The sequence below is a fragment of the Clavelina lepadiformis genome, chromosome 6 (genome assembly GCF_947623445.1).
Source record: "Clavelina lepadiformis chromosome 6, kaClaLepa1.1, whole genome shotgun sequence".
Classification (NCBI taxonomy): domain Eukaryota; kingdom Metazoa; phylum Chordata; class Ascidiacea; order Aplousobranchia; family Clavelinidae; genus Clavelina; species Clavelina lepadiformis.
Window position 1 is genome coordinate 4,741,280 of NC_135245.1, and position 21,777 is coordinate 4,763,056.

General features: G+C 35.7%; 2 protein-coding genes across 4 annotated transcripts; both read left to right on the plus strand.

Annotated features, from left to right (window-relative positions):
* Positions 1-3,322: 3,322 nt before the first annotated feature.
* Positions 3,323-8,441, plus strand: LOC143463035 (aldo-keto reductase family 1 member B1-like). The gene is made up of 8 exons (XM_076961394.1): positions 3,323-3,733; positions 6,314-6,481; positions 6,553-6,675; positions 6,740-6,817; positions 6,934-7,157; positions 7,484-7,649; positions 7,707-7,789; positions 7,846-8,441. The coding sequence occupies exons 1-8, from the start codon at positions 3,665-3,667 to the stop codon at positions 7,892-7,894; spliced, it is 960 nt and encodes a 319-aa protein (XP_076817509.1). The 5' UTR covers positions 3,323-3,664; the 3' UTR covers positions 7,895-8,441.
* A 3,835-nt stretch (positions 8,442-12,276) lies between these two features.
* On the plus strand, positions 12,277-20,237 carry LOC143462759 (hypoxia up-regulated protein 1-like). 3 transcript variants are annotated; one of them, XM_076961019.1, is made up of 27 exons: positions 12,277-12,430; positions 12,557-12,650; positions 13,561-13,639; positions 13,730-13,875; positions 13,946-14,037; positions 14,156-14,284; positions 14,355-14,459; positions 14,641-14,762; positions 14,854-14,979; positions 15,069-15,203; positions 15,301-15,383; positions 15,520-15,652; positions 16,333-16,451; positions 16,559-16,627; positions 16,748-16,895; positions 17,081-17,159; positions 17,316-17,381; positions 17,674-17,805; positions 17,875-17,995; positions 18,108-18,210; positions 18,289-18,396; positions 18,573-18,665; positions 18,777-18,902; positions 19,010-19,117; positions 19,205-19,289; positions 19,424-19,576; positions 19,678-20,237. In XM_076961019.1, the coding sequence occupies exons 1-27, from the start codon at positions 12,370-12,372 to the stop codon at positions 19,743-19,745; spliced, it is 2,883 nt and encodes a 960-aa protein (XP_076817134.1). In that variant the 5' UTR covers positions 12,277-12,369; the 3' UTR covers positions 19,746-20,237. The 3 variants fall into 3 exon arrangements, with proteins under 3 accessions (XP_076817134.1, XP_076817135.1, XP_076817137.1); XM_076961020.1 differs by having other exon boundaries at positions 17,677-17,805; XM_076961022.1 differs by lacking the exon at positions 17,316-17,381.
* The last annotated feature ends 1,540 nt before the right edge of the window (positions 20,238-21,777 follow it).

Consider the following 21,777-nt stretch of genomic DNA (forward strand, 5'->3'; position numbering starts at 1 on the left):
ATAAATTTAGCTTTATTCGGTTACACCAGGGGTCGGGAACCTTTTTGGGTAAGAGAGCCATGAAAGCCACATATTGTTAATTTTATTTCCGTTAGAGCCATATAATATTTTTCAACACTTAATGCAACTAACGTGTGCATTTTTAAGCAAAACCAACTATTTTAGACAACGGTAAATGTCTGAATTTACTCTTTAATAACATGCTAATTACTGTTAATGCTATTTCTGGTGCTGCATGGTACAGAAATTACAAAACTACAAATAACAGAAAAGTTTTATTCGTAACAATTGTGCTAAGAAATGCCAGCTTAGATTTATCTGCGAGCCAGATGCCGTCATCAAAAGAGCCATATCTGGCTCGCGAGCCATAGGTTCCCGACCTCTGGGTTACACCGTGCGCGTTTGTAGATAAATAACTTCATTTTAAGTTACACTTTAATGTTTTCGGACTAACATATAGAGATTTGCTTTATCTTCCTGCTGAAACGTAATAAAACAAAACCGACTCGAGTCAAGTAAAGTCTTATCAAGTATTGACACAAGTCAAATCAAGTCATTTAGGTACTTTCAAATGCGCGAAAGAGATTTGAGTCAAGTCAAGCCAGTGGAATAAGTGACTCGAATCAAGTCACTGAATCGAGTCATTAAGAGTCTGCCCAAATGTAAGATTTCAACAAAAATTAGCGACTTATGGAAAGAATTGATGACATCAATGTCAATGAACCCAAGACATCGATCCATTCCATTTTATTGACCTACAGTATACAGACATACCTTTGCTCTTGCTCAAAACTTCTTTAATTTAAATTTAATTGATATTTTAAGAGACAAGCCCGGTATATAACACGTGTATAAGTTCAACCTCAAAGTAGCGTTTTACTCAGCACACAGCACTAACAGGCTATTTATTATGGGTTTGAAACACGGAAGTAACCCCATGAATTTCCTCATATATTTAAGGTAGGCCTACTGCAGGTGATAGGACTGCCAAATTCACAAATACTCTAGCCCAGGCAGACTCTTTTTCGTAACGACAGAGAAAAATGAACAACCATGGATGTTGGTGCATTGGTGCTTCAGCTACTGACGATGATTGATTCCTGAAAATATTTTCTACAAACTTATTGTCAAATTTCTGGCTGCAATGCTATAACACTAAAGATATATTGCCGACTCACAGTAACACCTCCGTGGGTGTTCGTGTTAGGAACCACGCGTTTTTGAAGTGACATTTGAAAGTAACTTCTCGTTTGTGATATAGGCTACCTGACACAGATGTAGCTACATGTGGGCTGTTAAAAACTCACTGCAAATGTTTGCAGTAGGCCTACTAATAGGCTATACCTTGCATCGTAAACCAAAATAAACACCGAATTTGCGACTGCTTTTTGGAAATGTTATCACTGAACTTATTACTGAATACTTTTTTATAACAATGTTGATAACATAGCAGTGTTCTTTGATTTAGATGAACATGTAGGTGCACTGTCTAGCCGCCAGTAGTTTCACGATTTGAGAGCGCCACGTATTGTTTTGAAAGTAACTAAAGTGGGCACTGGAAAAAAGATTTGGAAAATAGATTTATCCGAAATACTAAACACTTAAAACTTTGAGTTGAAGCAAACAAAATTTTGTGCCCATCAAAAATGTCTGCTTGCGTCTTTTGTAGTGCGTTTTCATGGTGAATTGTCAGGCGTAGCATGAACTTCAAACCAGGTCTCATCTAAAAGGCATACAAACGGTGTCGTTTTCAACGCACTGCTGTAAATTAAGGGTCCGAAATTATTTTTTGGCACGACCAACAGAAAATATACCTAGAACCTCAACGTTTAGGAGCATGAGTTTATACAAAATAGTCTGTCATCAGCACTGTCATAGGAAAGGATAGCAGGCAGGTGGAAAAAGCAACTGTCACGTAGTGGTAGCAAAATAAGCGCAATATAAACACACTGAACAAGTTTTAAAAATATTTCGCGGCTCGCTGCCTTTGTTGTAATAGCTCGAGTCACTGACTTCACTTGTTCCCCTTGAAACGAGTCACATTTTCCTAGACTCGACTCAAATGTTCCAAATGAATCTACACAGACAGTTACAGTAGCCTATATGACGTTATAGCAGAGGTCGGGAACCTATGGCTCGCGAGCCAGATATGGCTCTTTTGATGACGGCATCTGGCTCGCAGATAAATCTAAGCTGGCATTTCTTAGCACAATTGTTACGAATAAAACTTTTCTGTTATTTGTAGTTTTGTAATTTCTGTACCATGCAGCACCAGAAATAGCATTAACAGTAATTAGCATGTTATTAAAGAGTAAATTCAGACATTTACCGTTGTCTAAAATAGTTGGTTTTGCTTAAAAATGCACACGTTAGTTGCATTAAGTGTTGAAAAATATTATATGGCTCTAACGGAAATAAAATTAACAATATGTGGCTTTCATGGCTCTCTTACCCAAAAAGGTTCCCGACCCCTGCGTTATAGTGACCAATTTAGCGAAATACGATTTTTGTCCAAAGATTTTTTAAAGTCAAAAGCATTGACTTGAGTTATTGTTTACATTGACTCCTTTCACAACTCAATTTGATTCGAGTCACAAAAAAGGACTGGTTACAATTTACAAACCTGCTCGTGACCCACTACTTGCAAACCTTTGCACAAAATAGCTGACTAAATTCAGTCACGGTAAGTAACTGTAACGGTTATTCCCCTCAACCACAACCAATAACATACTGTGTTCTCTAAAAAAAGTGCACGTCATTTCAATTTTATCTAGTTCAGCAGCCACAAGGCTGCCCAAAGTATGGCCTGCACGGAATGTTTTTGCCACCTTCGACCAGTCTCGCGATTGAAGTTAATGTAATCAAATTTAAAATGTCGAACCGGAACTCAAACTTTAAATCGGTTTGAGCGGATACTTTTGAGAAACCGAACCGAAAGTGCAGTGTAACTTAGTTTTTCCTGTACCTATGTTTAAATGTGAAAGGTCTTAAACTAAGATGTACCCACAGCTAACAAAGTTCTACTTCGGCAGCGTGGCTGAAGAAGTTGAAAAAGCAATTAGCTGGATATTGTCATTTGAGCTATCCTTGTGTTAGTAGGTTTGCTAAACCTGAGACCCCAATGATGTCCAACCTATGAAAACGCGAACTGAAGTTGAACTGGTAAAATTAAATTTTGTAAAACCTGAAACGTTTTCAACTGCAGTTTGACGCCCTGGATATAATTGAAACTAATAGTGTGAATTAGTTGGCAGTTAATTCCATCAAGTTTTCTAGTTTGAACTGTCAATAAGCGAGAAAATACGTGAAATAGTATAGCATATTTTATAAGCCAAGGTTTTAATCATACATTTTACTACAAAAACTTTGAGCAAAATTGAAAGTGCCAAAACATAAGAATGGTGTAATGTGGCTCATATCCTTAAAACTTTGGGCACCTCTGCCCTAGATAAGGAATTTTTGCCAAATATTTGTCCCAAATTGGAGGCATGTGTTTTATACGAAAAGGTGTAAGCCTGGTCAGTGTCTCAGTGATTACTCGCCTAATAATTATCTGGGAAAAACCACATTATCACATGTTGCTCTGAGAAAGGTATTTCCACGACTTAAGTTATTATCTGTAGTATTATCTGTATTATATGAGTATACAAGTAAAAGCCAGAAAATGAGCACACCTTCAATTCAACTGCGAACTGGTTACAAAATGCCTCTTGTTGGTTTGGGCACTTGGAAGGTTTGTAACTTACAAAAAACTTGATATGTGTGTTTTGATGCATTTAGTATATTTATGTCCAGCGATTGAAAGTTTAGGTTGAAATACAACGCTTGTTGTATTTTTGATAACAAAACCAAGCGAAAATTTATGGTTATTTTAAAGCATTTTTTGTTTTCTTGAGACATATATGATATGCATTTTATATACAGTATACATTCCGCTTATTACCACCTTGGAACTGGACCATTTTGGTCATAATATTTGAATAGTCACAAAAACCGAAGCTGCTACAGTACAAGCTGCTACAGCATAACGACGCCAGAATTGATACAGTTACGCATGAAATGACTAAATTTTCTAAAATGAGTGTTTGGTTGATCTAAAACAAATAAAAACAATCGGATTTTGACTTTCTGTTACATGACACAGTTGACCCAGAAAAATGAGAAAATAACTTTAAACTGATGGAAAAAGTGGTCATAATATTTGAAGACTGGTCATAGCAAATGAAAAATTTTATATAGCAAAATTGAAAACCATACCAAAATGGTCATATTAAGCCTATTCTTTTGTAGTTGAATCCAAAGTTGGACAAAGCCTATAGTGATATTCTAATGTCACTTCAAAATCTAAATACCGTGTGTAAAACGTCTGTGATTCAGTATCAAGCGTAGCAGATTACACCTTCTTTTGTTTAGAAACATCAGATTTAAGCTTTAGCCTTTAAAAATTAGTGTTTCCAATTTGGGATGAAATTTTAAAATCCGGCTTTCCAGTACGTGATATACAAAGCCAGTTTTGCGAAAAACAGATTTTGTGCAAAAATAAACTCAATATTAATCTAAAATCAACATTATTGTAACACAGCAGAACTTGCCTAATTCGGCTTCATTTAATTGATCACATTTTTGTTGATAGAATTGTGAACATTTTAATGTTTTCTAGTTTGTTTAATTCGGCTTTGCATAATTTGATTAGTTCAGCACTTTTCTGAAACCCAAACATTTGTTTGTTAAGTTAGACACTTTGTCATGAACATAAAGTAGAGCATAATTAATGTATGACATAAGAGAACTTATGCGATCAACACATTTTAATTGTATAAATGTGTGAGTTTGTATAGTATGTGCATTTTAAATGCATAATTGAGGGTGTTTTTATGTTGTGTAAGCCCTATAGAGAATGCCTAAATTTATGTTAGTGTGTGTGTGTGTAACCGTTCGTGTGTTTATGGCGAAGGTAGGTCGGGTGCGTTGTTGCGTTGCTGTTACGATGCTGCGTTGTTGACTCCTTGTTTCAGAAGGTTGCTATTTCTGTTCACTGTCTCCTTCGCTCATATATTAAAGTAAAATGAACACGAGGTCCTGAGTTTAACCTTTACTCAAACTCATGCGTCCTGTGCACAAGCGGTGCAAAACGGAATAGGTCGGTAAAACAAACTAGCAGTGCTTAAATCAACATGTGCTGGGAGCATTGTGAGGGCGCCAACCAGCGACAAAACAAACAGAAAACCAACGGCCGCTACATACAATTACCTATTTGCATATTTTGCACTTCATAACCTCTAGTACATCTGATGATGCAAGCTCAAACTTGTGTAAAGTAATTAAAAGGTAACCTCTGAAGTCCCAGGTTATATTCTGCTTTTCAGTCAAGTTTTGAAAGTATTTTGTTTTCCTGCTTATGATGCAATAGAAATTAATACCCAGGTTGCCTGTAAAAGTATTGCGCAAACAGACTATTGTGATGAAATACAGCCATGTCATTTTGTTTGAAAATTTTGAATGCCACAGTTCTTGGATTATCCCAAAAAATACAGGCTTTCACATTTTAAAACCTGGGTTTCTGTTAGTAGAAAATGACAAAAAAAAACAGGTTTTAGGTTCGGGAAAACCCGGTAAGATATTTTGTACAGAAGAGATTAGTGTGTACTATTGTTATGATGTCACAGATTATCACATTACCTGGAAAAATGAAGTCAAGCACTACATGCTGGGGTTGGAATTTTTGTGAACATTGTATTGCATTTGTAGAAATTTAAAAGTGTTTATATTAGTATATTTATAAATTATTATCTTTTGATGGTGACTCTATGGGCATTTATCACGAACAATTTTCAAGTACATTGAAAAATTTCAGGGAGACAGAAAATGGTCTAATACATTCATACTGAAATCTTTCTTGAAAAGTTAAATATGCATTATTTACTGGAAGAAAAACAGAGCACATAGTCTTGAAATTTTGTTGTGTGGGTTTTCAAATAAAACAAGTCATCTGTGTATGTATATTACCAACTCGAACAGAACTGTATGAACTCTAAATCAAATAAACTCTTTATCAATTCTATATGTCAGCACTTATTTAAGGATTACCTTTGCCATCAAAACGTGAATTTTTGCTTAATCTTCCATGTTTGTTGACATTGTATTTGTACAACCTGGTTTGGACGATGGATTTTTATGCTGATTAAATATAGCTGACAGGAGGTTGCTGTTTCCGACAGATTTGTCGTTACGTCTTGAATCAAAAATCCATTCATCACCAACACATAAACCTGATTCTGTCACATGAACTCAGCCCTACTCTTTTCGTTTTTAGTCTACTAAAGGCCAAGTGCAGTCAGCAGTTGAGTGCGCCATCGAGTGTGGATATCGCCACATTGATGGTGCCTGGATTTACCAAAATGAAGGGGAAGTTGGTAAGGGAATTGCAAAAATGATCAAAGAAAATAAAGTGAAGAGAGAGGATTTGTTCATTACCAGTAAGGTGAGAATTTGACTAAATATTTGAATTATCTATGAATCAAAAATTGTTTTATGGAATGCTTATCATTGCAGTTGTGGAATATCTTTCACAATCCAGAACTAGTTAGACCAGCTGTTATGAAGAGCTTGGAGAAATTGGGGTTAGACTATCTAGACCTGTATCTGATTCACAACCCTTGTGGTGAGAAATACATTGTAAGTATGAAAAGTCACATTCACCATCAGAGTTTAGCTTTACCCAAGACATCATCCGTCTTAGAGTGATGAAGAGCAGTTTCCGAAAGGTCCAGATGGAGCCCCACTTTACGATGATGTCGACTATGTACAAACATGGAAGGTAACTAACTCTAACAGGTCCTTGTGTGATGCTTGACAGAGCTTCAGCATCTGTGACAGTTGATGCCAGCATACAACTTTTGATTATCTGTGAAGTAAACTTGTGCTCTCAACTAGGCAATGGAAGAACTACAAAAGGAAGGTCTTGTGCGGAGTATTGGAATTTCAAATTTCAATCAATATCAGATAGACAGAATATTGAAGGAGTGTTCTATTCTGCCAGCAGTCAACCAGTTTGAAATCCACCCATATTTCACTCAAAACGACTTGGTAAATTTCTGTAAAAGCAAGGGCATCGTGGTTACAGCTTTTAGTCAGTTTGGATCACCAGACAGGCAATGGTAGGTGCAAGTGGTAAAATATTTGTCCGGTTTGTAAAGGTATTACACCCATGAGCATAATTTCTTGTGAGGTTACACTTTTTAAATGATTTAATCGTAAATATTATCTAATAAGGCTGATTGTAATTTGTTATCAAAGTTAAAGGTTTACCAAGTGAGTACACGTGTAATATTAAATATTTCACATGAGTGCAATTCCACTGGAATCGCTTGTAACAAAAACACCATATTTTTTTAAATGTGACTTCTTGTGTTTTCTGCACAAAACCTAATTTCATGTTCTATCAAGTAACAATAATTACTGAATGGCTTTTTACTTCTGGAAGGGCTACACCAAACGATCCTGTGCTACTTGAAGATCCTGGTCTGGTCGAAATTGCGAAAAGATTGAAGAAAACAGTTGCCCAAATTATCCTACGATACTTTATTCAAAGAAAAGTTGTAGTCATTCCCAAAAGTGTAACTTCTGAAAGAATTAAATCCAATATTCAGGTGAACCAAAGCAAAATAACCTTTTTTCAGAATAGCTTTACAGCTGCAGTTTTACAGGTTTTTGATTTTGAATTGTCCCAAAAAGACATGGATGCTGTCAGCTCAGCCAATCGGGACTACAGAATCTCAACATGGATATGGTATGTTCTGTTGTTGTTCTGGTTTTACTTGCATTTTTTTACTAAATATTTTGCAGGATTGCTGGTCACAAGTACTATCCGTATCGGCAAAATTATTCGGAGTGATTGGAAAAGCAAATTCTCAGTATAGCCTTTTTGCTGAAAAAAAGTAAAAACTGTCTGTCCGGAATCATGTTTACAATTATAGTAATCGAGTGTAAATACATTTTTGTCCACTAAACCTTGTGTGTTTAAGTCAGGGATGTCTAGAACTCTCTGATTTAAATTAGTGCTGACAACTACATATATAACGTTGTTTAAGATAATTGTAGTTTCTATCGATTTGAGTAACTAAGTACAGTCTGATTTTCACAAGCTACATTTTTAGGCGTGCACAAATACGAATGTTTTGTGACTTTCACACATCATCGCTGCGCAGCATTAGGAGAAAATGTCTTATTTACTTTCTTTATATTGCATCAAAAAATTATGATCTTACATTAATTAATAATGGGATTGAGTTGAGGTTGTGGCTGTTAATGCTCCACAGTCGTGCCAGTTTGGGCACTACCCTTTAAAAACTCCGCATTTTTAACATTTTTATACGTACCGTGTGTGTCTGTGCAGAGTTTCATTCAGTTTACTTTGCTTCAATACAAGTTTTATCAACGTTTCTCATTATGCTGGCAACGTCAGTTTACTTGCAGTGCAGTCGTGACGGGGTTACCTCTCTCTGCTGCGGCCATAGGCGATGCCCGTAAAAATGAGGGGCAAGTCCAAAAACAAATTCATTTTATAAAGAACACTGAATATTCCGGTCTCATAGTTTTGAAAAATCATTCTTGGTTAGGTAATTATAAACAAAAAAAATAGCAAAATGAAATAAAGTGCAGCAAGCAGAGGCGATAAGAAAATCAAAGTCTCAGGTGGAAATGACACGAAGCACTCTAGCAGAAAAGTATGGAACATCTTAAACAAACCAAATCAGCAACACCCACCACAAAAGTGTCTGCAAACTCCACAGCGCAATGGAAAATTCAAAAACCACAACCGAACATTCACGTAGGCTACCTCGTGATTGAAAATAACAGAGGTGAAAACCCCTATCAGTCTATCACTAGTCGGTGAAGAGGACGCAAGCTTTTATGGAGATTTGAATGTGGAAAAGCTAATGATTGCCCTGCAAACAATGAAGATCAGGGTGGGCCCTTGAATCCTGACAACCTACTGACAGAGTTCTTCCTGCGCCCAGCCACCTGTAATTTATTAAATCTATTTAAATACAGTTCCTAGTTCCCAACATACAGTTCCTAATAAGAAAACGTGAATTCTCTATGTTTTAGTACTTTCGCATACGTTTCCTGTGATTCATTACTGTCTTTTCTGTTTGATCGCATATTGCACCTGTAGGCTACAATGTAGTGGTCGACAATATTCGTCCATAGCTGCCTGTTTTAACAAGAAACTTTTTTCTATGTAATGTATTTGCCTTTGTGACGGTTATGTCCCGAGTCACGAATTGTTTTCGAAATGCTGAAATTTTATTTTGGGATTTTGCAATTCAATTGTTGACCGGACTTGAATTCTCCTTAATGACGTTCAGATAAATTACCTCGCTTGAACTGATGTGCCATATATATACCGATGTAATGTTTACAATCCTTCCTTTTTACGTGATTGATTTCACTGGTTACTACTGCGCAATGTAACATTCAGTAAGATTTGCCCGAAGGTGGAAGCCTTTGTGTCTGATAATAAATGAAATGGGAACTTTATAATTTAGTAATATGCATAGACAGAATTTAAGCAACAAACAGCATTGTCACGCCGTTTGAGAAATGAGAACTCATACAATCGAAACAGAATTAAAACAAGTTATCAACCATCAATCGTCCTCGCTCATATTGTAACAATAGACGCCAGCATACGCAGTCATTATGACAGATGTGTTTGTTGTGTAATACTTCACACAAGTACAGTAGAATTCGCCTATAGTGACTTTGGCTATAGTGACACTTCGCCTATAGTGACACCTGTTGCAAAGTCCAATAAAAGTTGCAAAGTGACATATGTTTTGCATAGAAATGGCTTCGCCTTTAGTGACTTCGTGTATAAGAACACTTTGCTTACAGTGACACCACATTTCTGTCCCTTGGGCTCAAAAATTTCCGTATAAGGACACTCGTTAGTTTGTGATGCAATAATATATACTTTTTCCATGCGCAAGCAAGATCATAGAAAACGTTTATGAGCAGGCTTCATAATTGTGATGTGATAAAAGCGTAGGCTACTGTGGCTGCTAGGCTAGTTCCAGGCTTTTGTTCTTGTGAGTTGTGATCTCAGTTCTCTCCGCATAAGCCAGGTTGATTGTCATTGTATAGTTTGTCGATCTAGCATCTAGCCCTTTGAGGAAAACAATGTAAAATACGTCGTATATAACGGATATCGCATATAACGGACGAATTTCTCTGGTCCCGACTGGTCCGTTATATGCGAGTTCTACTGTAGTCATCTGCGGCCATTTTACCTTGACTTCGTCTATACTCTATAGTGACACTTCGCTTATGTTATAGTGACACTTTTTCCGCGGTCCCTTCAGGTGTCACTATAGGCGAATTCTACTGTAATACACAAACGAACTAAAATTTGTCATACCCTTATCAATTATTAAGTTAATTTTAACATAAACATAACAAAGAATGTCGTTTGCTGTCGCAAGATAATCCCTTATCAATTCTAAAATATAGTTGATAACTGGATTTTTGGCCATGTTACCTTTAATATTAAACGTGTGGGATATTTCAACATGACTTGGAGTTTATTCTGACGTCACACAAATATGAACCAACCACATTTTGCCTGGTGTATGAATGAATGCCGCTGATAAAAAGTAGGAAACCTTTTTATACAGTTAGCCTAACCCTTTTTGTAACTGGGAAATCGCACAAATCAAGTTGTTTTTTTATAGGAAAAGCGAAGTTTTGTTACTCATGCATAAAAGTCAAAGTGGTGCTGACGTGTACACTAAGCTACAATGTCTATCCTTATGCGTTTGTTCTGGGTTGGAGAAGAACGGATGCTGGCATGTCAGAGTGTCATTGGACTTTGCTTTCAAAAATTTTAGCGTGATTTGAATATGTTGGCTAAACATGTTGTTATAGACACAAGTTAAAGCTTTAAAAGACACTTCTGCACAAGTAAGAGTTGCTTTACAAAAGTGGGATTCTGCATCGTTTGATCAAGGGTTAACGTTAACCTGTTGGATTATTTGTCTATGTTTTTTATTATTAGGATTTAACGTGATAACGTATGACGTCCTATTTTTTAACCAGCTTTACTCTAGCCTATTTTGGCGTCTTTCTTAAAGCAGGAACTCAATTTTGAGAAAATGAAGTGTTAACATTTTTAACGCAGCCTATAACGAAAGACTTTGATTTTTGGTTTTTGATGGGGACAATGAATGATGAAACGTAAAAAAATGTTTTTCTTCACAATGGGTGAAGATGCGAACAATTTTACTGTTTGTCATATAGCTGTTGACGGCTGAGCCAATGAAAGTAGCCTAAATAAAATTACATGAATTCAGAAAGAGGAAAAGAGCTTTTTGATCACAGGAGGTTTGCCATTCAGAGGATGGGGGACCCTTTTTAGTAAACCTATTTTCAGATAGCCAACTTATTAACCAATAACAAGCTTGCAGTGAGACAAGAAAAAAATTACGATTAGATTGACAATTTGCAATAGCTTGTACTATTATTACAAAATCCGTGTTTGAGCAGTAGCTTTATTGTATCTAAATTTCAATGTGCTAACTAAATTATCACTTTTTGAGAGAAATGTTGCAATAAGCATTTGTGAAATTAACCTATTGATGGGCACACCCGAGATTATTTGGTGGAAATGATGTTGCATATCAGGAGAAGAGCGATCTCTCTAAAAAAGGAACTATGTTTTTCTCCATTATCTATAATAAAACGTTGCTCCTTGTTTACCACAAACACTGGATATACACTGGTCCACGAGTCACAGTGCACACCAGAATTTTGCTTTAAGACCCCCAAGGTCTTGGCGAAAACTGCCATGCTCTCCAGTCTGGCTCATTCAGTACATTTTGGTCCCAACTGTATCCATCGCATGGTGAGTTATCGAAAACGGCCATTTAATGATTGACGTCTTAATTTATTGACTAGCATCTTAATATATTTCGCCACATTATATTTCCATGTTCGTTAATCAGTCAATTTGAATGATTTGAGGTGGGTCACGTCTTTATCTTCAAATGCAAAATTTGATTGTGAGCTATAAAAGTGGGAACCACTGGTTTATATGCATGTAGCTTACATATACAACTATATAATTAATTGTCTGGCCTATACACTTTTCATTATCCTTCAATTTGACCCTTTGCAAAAAACTGTTATCCGCCCAATGGGCTGCTTGATCTAGTTACGGCAAAATAGTCACTTTATTTTTATTCGGTTAGTTTATTTATATTCTAGGACAGCAGAAACAAACTGATGATTTTTGTTTTCAGCAATACACTTACAGACTAAGATTTTAATATTTGTAGTTCATTAACTGTATGCCAGAGAGTTTCTACTATGCAATTATTTGTGGGATTTTTGCTTCTAAACACATTTCTTTTGTACAACTCGTTATGTGGTAAGTTACATTTTAATAGTTAGGTTTTTACATTTTTGTTAATGGAGTACTTTATGATAAAATTATCAACTTAAGCTAGAACTTGTGATATGTTAATTCATGCATAATTTGTGTATTCTTACATAGGCGGGGTGGCTGTAATGTCCATTGACTTGGGATCAGAATGGATGAAAATAGCCATCGTAAAACCTGGTGTGCCAATGGAGATTGTATTGAACAAGTGGGTCCTCTTTTTGTGTCATTTCGCATGCACCGGTATACAGCAAAACTTTGTTACAACATGCCTCGATGTATTGCAAAATCAGATTTAACTCGATAAATTGATATACTCTAGCGTTGCACTCGAACCCTTTAGATTACCGTATTTTATGGACCATAAAGCGCACCCGATTATAAGGCGCACTGTCAATAAATTGCTTTGATTAGTTTTTTGTTCATACATAAGGCGCACCGGGCTATAAAGCGCACGATCAATTTATCTAGACGAGTTTATTTTATCAATTTATGTAAAACGAGTTGCCGATGACAACCGGAAGCTGAGAAATAAAAGTTTACTTGTTACGTAATAAATGTAAGCAAGTCACAATAGTACAATGAGCAAAAGAAAAAATGAGCCTAGTGAATATCACGGTTGCTAGTTGCTTTTACCGTAGTTTATTGTGTAAGACGGTGGTTTATTTATATAATAATAGTATCGGTACTGGTTTTGAGTGTAGGCAATAAAGCACTACTTGATCCATACATTAGGCGCACTGGCTTATAAGGCGCACGATCAATTTATGAGGAAAAAAAGGATTTAAATTGCGCTTTATGGTCCGTAAAATACGGTATATATATATATATTTTTTTTTTCAATCATCTTGATACAACGTGAATTCGCTATTTTTGCAATGAATTTTTATGAACCCTAATGATTGCGTTATAATGAAGTTTTACTTCATGTTTATATGTATTGAAATGTTTATATTTAACTCTTGCTATTACTACCTAGGAACAATTGTGCAGTAAATTTTTTTCATACACAGAGGTGTGAAATCTGCCGAAAATATGAAAAAGAAACAAAAAAATTACAGGTTGTGGCAATTAAATCATATGTAAAGAGATTCTTCTATATATGTTTTCCTTGACAGGGAATCTAAAAGAAAAACTGAAGTTGGAGTATCATTGCGTAACGATGAAAGAGAATTTGGAAGTGCTGCTGTTGGCAAAGTTAGAAGTTCTGTTATTTTAAGTTCTACTTGCAATCCATCGTATATGCATACATTTGTTCTTCAAACTACATATATATATTTTTTGCAGGGCGTTCGATTTCCCAAGTTAGTCTACCTTTACCTGCAAGACCTTCTGGGAAAAAAACTCAATCACCCTTTGGTAAAGTTATTCCAGAAGCGATTTCCATACTATGACCTTAAAGAAGACCCTGAAACAGGCACTGTCACCTTTGTGTAAGTTGAATTTAACCTCTCGTGCTGTTTTAACTCTCATGGTCAAGTGTGCCCTTAAAAACCTTTTTAGGCATGATGCTGACAAATCCATCAACTACACGCCAGAGGAGTTGGTGGCAATGATCCTCAATCACTCTCGCTCATTGGCAGAAGAATATGCTCGTATGGATCTTAAAAAACATATTTCACATTTCTATTGTATTCATTATTTTGATTTCTATTGATTTTATGCAAAGTTTAATTTCTTGAAAGATTGATTTTATCTTCACTTAACTTTCAGAGCAACCAATTGACACTTGCGTAATTACCATTCCGGCATACTTCACTCAAGCGGAAAGGAAAGCTGTATTGTATGCCGCTAAGCTTGCAGGGTTAAAAGTTTCACAACTTATGGATGACAACACTGCAGGTGAAGCGTATGGTACTAAGTGTGTTTTATTCATGTGACAAATAGATGACCGACTCAATTTCGTTTGCAGCTGCTCTGAATTATGGAGTTTTTCGACGAAACGACATCAACGCATCAACTACCTACATCATGTTTTATGACATGGGTGCTTTCAGCACCAAGGCTTCCATAATTGGTAAATTCATTGTGGTTAATATTTTTTTGTAACCAACTCAAACACTTGGAACAAAATGTTGGGAGTTAATCAGCACTAGAGCCAGGATAGTAAAAACATTTCCATTTTTAGTAAATAACCTTTAACAATGTTATTTTTGAGTGAATTTTTTTACAAATTAATTCGCCTACTTGTCACTTAGCTTATCAGGTCGTGAAAGTGAATGGAATCCAAGATCCTCAACTCTCAGTGAAAGGGATGGGCTTCGACAGGACCTTAGGTGGTTTGGAAATGGAATTGAGATTAAGAGACTTGCTTGTAAAGGTACTGGTAGAGTTCAGAAATTAATTTGACTCTGATGCAATGACTTACTTTGTGGTAAGTTCTCAATAGATTCTGGCATTGATTTTTGTAGCTATTTAATGAAAACAAGAAAACTTCAAAAGATGTGACGGAAAATCCACGAGCTATGGCAAAACTTTTAAAGGAAGCAAGAAGACTGAAGAAGGTTCTCAGTGCAAATGTTGACCACTTTGCTCAGGTAAAAAACCTAACTATAGGTTATCACAACATTGCAGCAGGTCACCGCATTGTTACTTTGATTGTAAATAAGTCTTGTCATCTGTTTAGATTGAAGGCCTGATTGATGAAGAAGATTTTCGTGTGAAAGTCACCAGAGAACAATTCGAAGAAACTTGTTCAGATTTATGGGATAGAGTGGCTCAACCTATGAGAGATGCCTTAAAATCAGCTGACCTAACAATGGTAATTGCAAAAGTTTATCTTTAATATCAAAATTCAACACTGCTTTACATGTAATTAAGTTAATCCAAACAATGTCTTAATTTGAATAATTTTGCAGGATTCAATCAGCCAGATCCTTCTGGTTGGTGGTGGAACCCGTGTGCCGAAGGTACAAGAAATTCTTCTAAAGGAATCAGGAAAGTATGCAAATATTTCCACTTGTTTCTAATTTTTATTTCTACTCCATAGATGTATTTAAATTATGAAATGTCTAAGGGAATCACGATATCATGTTGGAATTAGTTTAAATGACTTTATCTACTCTGTATCAATTCAGGACCGATCTTGGAAAAAGTATTAATGCAGATGAAGCAGCAGCACTTGGTGCATCATATCAGGCAGCTGCAGTTTCCAATGCTTTCAAAGTGAAAACGTTTCATGTTAAATCAGGAGCGGTTTATCCCATAGAGGTATAAACTTTAGTACCACATACACGGAAATATTTTATTGTGCTTTAGTGGTAATGCCACCGTATATAAAAAAAATTTTCTACTCTTGTAATGTCTAGCTTTAGAAATGAAATTCTACTTCATTCTTTTATTTGCCCAACCCCATTTTTGATTTAAATTATTGTGGAAGCTCGTTCAGTTGAAGGGACGAATTACCTTACTTCGAGTTATACAAGTGTCCATGGAATTGAGGCTGGTTGATAATAGACACCTTTTTGGTGATCACTGATCAGTGAAGTTACGTGCTAATAATTTAATATTGATCAAGTTTATTTTACCAATCAGTGATCTTTTGTCATCCAGGCTAGAAAATTAACATGTTAACTCATTAACAAAGCAAATCACTCTGGTTGTATGTGACAGTGAATGGATTTTTTGGCGCTGTTATGCCCTAGGCACTATAAGTCACTGTATGCTTTCTTAAACTACCAATTTGTTTGCTTTATGTTATGTTGGAGGTGAAGACATCACAGTGATGAAAGTTAGTTGGTGTTTTGTTTAATCAACTCTTTTATCACTGTGATGTTTTTTCTCTTTCTGTCAGCTGGCTGGAAAACAAAAGAATTATATGAAGTAATGTTCATCTAATTTAGACAATAAATAGTTTTAAGACACTTAACAGTTTTAACGCTACATGCCAGGTTGATTTTGATCGTTACACAACAGAGGAAGATGGTAGTACTTCTGTAAAGCATGTCAAACGCACTCTGTTTCAGAGGAACAATCCATATCCTCAGCGCAAAGTTATAACATTTAACAGGTGACTGAATTTTCGGTACTATTAATAATATTCCTACAAAACTGCTTAACTCCCACCCATTATGATTTGCAGTTATTGCTATTTAATGATTTTTAAATATATTTTAGGTTTTACAACAATTTCAACTTCAGTGTAAATTATGGAGCCTTAAAATATTTGCATGAGGAAGACCAAAGGTGAGCAGGCTTCAAAGCTTATTTTAAAACAAATGTTATATTTAGAAATGCCTCAAGCTCCAACTGCCATTTACAATTCAACTATTTGTGATTGTCATTAGAAATTTACTTTTTGCATAGCATGTTTGAAGACCTGAATATATCTCATGTGGAACTAAGTGGAGTTGCAGAGGCGCATGAAAAATATGCAAACAACAAAGACACAGAAGCAAAGGGCATTAAGGCTCATTTCCGAATGGATGAAAGTGGAATTTTAAATCTTGAAAGTGTATGATATTTACAACTTTATTTTTTAGTTTTAAATTTCGGAATCGTTTTTTTCAGTTTTGAAGAATGCATCCACATTATGTTTTAAAAACAGGAAAATATCTAAAGTGATGAAAGTTATTTTTACATCAGTTGGAATATTTTTTTGTGTTGAAATTGCAATTTGTAATTGTTACTGACCTACAGGTTGAGTCTGTTCATGAAGGAAACAAAACTGTGGAAGAAAATGTGACTGAAGAAGCTGACGAGGACTCAACTTTACAAAGTAAACTTTATGAAATTTTAAAATGAATTTGGTGTCACCTAGTACATTTAGTCTCATGGGTGTTTAGTTTCATTAAATGGTTTCATAGTGATTAGTCGCCTATTGCTATCATAATTTTGATGCAATAGCCTAAAAGTAGTTACATTTGACTTGTAGAAATCAAAGACGGCATATCTAATTTTTTTGGTGGAGGTTCAGACTCAGCCAATGATACCAAGCCAGGTATTTGGTGTTTATTGGCTTTAGTTTGCCCAAGTTGCACGAAATAGTGCTATGCTAATAAACTAACCCGTAAGCTGGTAACCAGACTTTAAATTCCGCACGTTCTGTTGTTTCGTCACGTTTTGCAGTATTTGATCCATTCCTGTATTTGTTGTTTGGTGTTTTATTACTTGGCGAAGTAGACTAATTAGGTTATTGTAACAATATCTGCTGCTCTGGGTGTACAACTGTACATATTAATGTTTGTGATAATAAACATTTTAACATTGTTTTTCACCATGTTTCTGTTCAGAAGACAATGCAGATGGTTCTGAGAAAACAGAAACCAAGTCTGAAGGTGAAGAAAAGAAAGCAGATAAAAATTCTGATGACAAAAAAGAAGCACCTAAATTGGATGAAACGCCGGAAAGCTCTACAAAAAATGGTAATTTTATGCTGATATTAAATATAGCAATATGTTTTAAAGTTTGAATATTTTTTATTTTCTTTGCAGTAACAAAGAAACTTGTGAAGAAGTCTGTTAAAGTAAAGCATAGCGAACCAATTGGTTTTTTTGTGACAAGATTTGATCATGCAGTGCCCGCAAGTGATCACGAGAAAGAATCACTTGACAAGTAAGTTTTGCCATTCATTATGAAGTATTGGTGCAGAAGTCATTGCTATTGGATATTAAAATTTAAAGCTTGTCAATGTTCTAAAACATATTGTGCTGTTTTGTTGTTTCAGGTTAAAAGCATTGGCAGACAGAGACGCTTTCAAGCTTGCCCGTGAGGTGGCGCTCAACAAATTAGAATCCTGGATTTATGACAAACGAGACAGGTTGTTTCAGGTATTTTAATGAAACAAAAATGCAGTACCTTTGGGCTCACAGGCAATAAAAGTTTAACGCCTTTTCCCTTTCATTTAGACTGAATATGAAGAAGCTATGACAGAAGAGGAGAGTAAGGTGATAACTGCTGCCATCAACGAAGCATCCGATTGGTTGGATGAGTTAGAGGGGGAACCAGCTGCTGAAGTATGGATTGTAGTTTCATGGCATCGATTTATTGTACATCATATTATTTCATGATAAGTGCATTGGTCCTGTTGCTGCAAATTTGGTATCTTTTGGTATATTAAGATCGGATGCAACTTTTTTCGTACTTCATTTTTTTTTTCAAAGCTAAAGTAATTTCTCCATTACTTTCCTAGATTTACGACGAGAAACGTGATGCTCTTAAAAAGATTGCCAGGCCCTGGCTGGCGAGAGTAAAACAAAGACAAGATGTAGTTCCCTTACTGCAAGTAGGAATAAGCACTTCACATTGAAATCATAAAAAAAATTGAACTAATGACATATGCAGTATACTTTGGAATATGTCATCTCGAAATGAAACCAGAAGCTTATATTTTCAGGATATGGAAGGTCTTTTCAATTACTCCTTACATTTCCTCAGTGCTGTAAAAATGCTTCCCGAAGACACACAAATTTATACACCAGTTGAAATTGAAACATTAACAGATTTGCTGAACAGTACTATTGTGAGTTTATATATTTTTTGTTGGTCATGAACTTAACTTTTGGGCAGTATTCTATTATTTCGCCGAATTGCTATCCTTTTATTTAACTACCTATTTTGTCATACCAGTCTTGGAAAAATGAGACAATGAAAGAAGAGGAGAAGTTAAAACCTTACGACGATCCAGTTCTTAAACCAGAAGATCTTCGTTCAAAAATGATTGATTTAAACAGAGAGGTGAATAACTAACAATAGCTTTGTTGCCTAGGCTTATGGAGATAAGGATCGGGCAAATGACCACGAAAAATGCCTTGCTTTTTGCAGATCCAGTATCTTATCAATAAAGCCAAAACTGCCAAGCCGAAAACGTCAGAAGGGAAAAAGAAAAATGAGACGACCACTGAAGCAGGTTTGAATATTTAGTATATTACTGTGAGACAGCCATATCATTAATAAGCAAGTTACTATATCAACTTACATGTATTGCAATGGGTAATAGATTACATGTTATTTTTGACAATATTTTTCTTTGTTTCTTATCAGATACAACGACTGTAAATGGAACAACAATAGAAGAACCAACGACTGCTGATGAGGAAAAAGCTGCAGATGGAACTGAATCTCCTGCATCAGAGGAAGAATCACAAGAAGAGAGCCCACCAACTGCAGACACTCCTGATGAAACGCAGTCAAGAGGTAAAACATGTTATCAAGCCGCTGATCATTTCGTTTTGTATGCACCATTACTCATACATTCGTACTTTATTGCTACCAATCGACTTTTCATGATTTGACAGCGGAAGATTCTCAACAGTCAACCACAGAGGAAACAATAACCAATGAAAACGACAAGCAAGAGCTATAGTGTCCACATTTTTGGTTGCGCAAATTCTTGCAGATAGGTCTACAAGAGACGAATGTTTTATAAAACGTGCAGTCAATTGTCATGGTCGTGATTTGTGAGGTACTTTTACTACGGCCAAGGAGTTACAAATCATTGTTTGTGTTGTGTTTTAGGTGCAATTCTTTTGTATTTATTCTGTGATTATACCTAGGAAATAATATGCCAACTGACAAGTCTTGCACAAACTTCACGTTCTTAAATTGCTGTCTCCCACAACTATAACGACTCTTCTATACTACTAAAAATTAATAATTTTTGCCTTGGGAAGATGTGAAAATTAAAAAAGTTCATCGTTAATAAGACTCCCTAATTTTATACTCACGCAAAGTTCACTCAATTGATGCAATATCAAGCTACATAATATTGGACTGTTCAGTAGTATTTTCTGTTGCTGCAACCCAACCCAACCTTAACCGATTTGCTGTAATAAAAATGTTTTTTTTTAAACCCCAAGTTGAAAATTGCATTTTGAGCTGAAGAATATATAGAAGAATGACTTGAGAAATAGGTACGAATTCTCAAGAAATTACATCCGTAATATTTCATCTGCGCCAATGATCGAGAATAAAATAGTTGTTCGAGTGTTATACGAAAGAAATTCAATGAATATACGTTTGCGAACATCCAGGTATGTAGCTGTAAGGTAAGTAATGCTTTGGTATTTTGATATCTCGAACAGATACACAGGACGAATACAAACTGCTATTTTTTTATGACTGATAAACGGGCCAAGTATAGCAAACAAAAATTTTTCTTGTGGTAACAGAACATTAGCTTTCTACATATTACCAAAATGCAATGGAAACTAATCGAAGACGTTTCTAGATAATGTACATTCAGAATTACTTCATTTTTGTTACAAATAACAAAGTCACAAATTGTGCAAAATGGCAGTGTTCAAAAACAGTTGTGCTTAAATGTTACACTAGTGTGCAAACTTCGCGATCGTTTATTAATCATGCATTTAGGAAAGAGATGATAAACTTTTTTGGGGGCCTAAATTTTTCATCTGGCCCGGTCTCGTATTGTATTCGGGCGCTCGGCTCTGTACATCACTGACTAGGAGTGAAGTATATCACTACAGGAAATGTGTAATAGTATTAATCAAAACCAAAACTTTTATATACTGTATATGAATAATTGGATATATAATACAGCTTACTTGCGCTTCTCGATGCTTTGTCACATGAAAGGTTGAAAAATTTCTGGTGGGCACGGAAGAAGCTTGCAGAAAGTTATATAGCTGCCATACGAACATGGTTAACGCACGTACCACTTACTAGAAAGGAGAATCGGAATGACTCGAGACAGTACTCCAGCCCTCTGTTTCTAAAAAACTACACAAATGGCTTGACACGAGTCAGTTCTTGTTGATGACGTTACACGATTACCGTAAACCATCTTTTGTTTAAACATATTAAAGTGTAATAACTTAAAATTACGTTTGTTTGTTTTACGAACGCGGACCGGGAGAAAACGGGGCAAGTTTTTACAAATTCTGAGCGATTTTTGTTAACAAAAATGGTATTTTTCTTTCCTGTAAAGCAGTGTTTCTCAAACTTTTTGCGATCGCGTATCACTCGTTCGTTTTTTTTGCTATACTGCGTACCACCTGGCTCCTGAATGACTTATTTTACTCAAATGTACCGGTATTTATTAGTTATTACCGTTATTACTATACCATAACACCAATGAATAGCAAGAAAACGCAATTTAATTTGATAGAAGCAACTGTTTCTTCTGCACAAGCTTGTCTATCCGGGGCAACACATTACTCACAGCACATCGAAAATCATGTTCAGCGGTACGCGGTACCACTTAAAAAGCTCTCGCGTACCACTAGTGGTACGCGTACCACAGTTTGAGAACCACTGCTGTAAAGGCTTTGGATATTAATTGACTTGACTTTAGATATCCACTGACTTGATTTAAGTTTCATTACTCAAATGATTCGGCTTAAAATTTGAATCACTTATTCCAAAAGACTCGACTT

Bases quoted from the DNA above. Each gene is read 5' to 3' on its own strand.
- LOC143463035 (XM_076961394.1), top strand. From the start codon at position 3,665: ATGAGCACACCTTCAATTCAACTGCGAACTGGTTACAAAATGCCTCTT. The intron at 6,482-6,552 runs GTGAGAATTTGA...TTATCATTGCAG, and splicing joins ATTTGTTCATTACCAGTAAG to TTGTGGAATATCTTTCACAA. The intron at 6,676-6,739 runs GTAAGTATGAAA...CATCCGTCTTAG, and splicing joins CTTGTGGTGAGAAATACATT to AGTGATGAAGAGCAGTTTCC.
- LOC143462759 (XM_076961019.1), top strand. From the start codon at position 12,370: ATGCAATTATTTGTGGGATTTTTGCTTCTAAACACATTTCTTTTGTAC. The intron at 16,628-16,747 runs GTGAGCAGGCTT...CTTTTTGCATAG, and splicing joins TTGCATGAGGAAGACCAAAG to CATGTTTGAAGACCTGAATA. The intron at 19,577-19,677 runs GTAAAACATGTT...ATGATTTGACAG, and splicing joins TGATGAAACGCAGTCAAGAG to CGGAAGATTCTCAACAGTCA.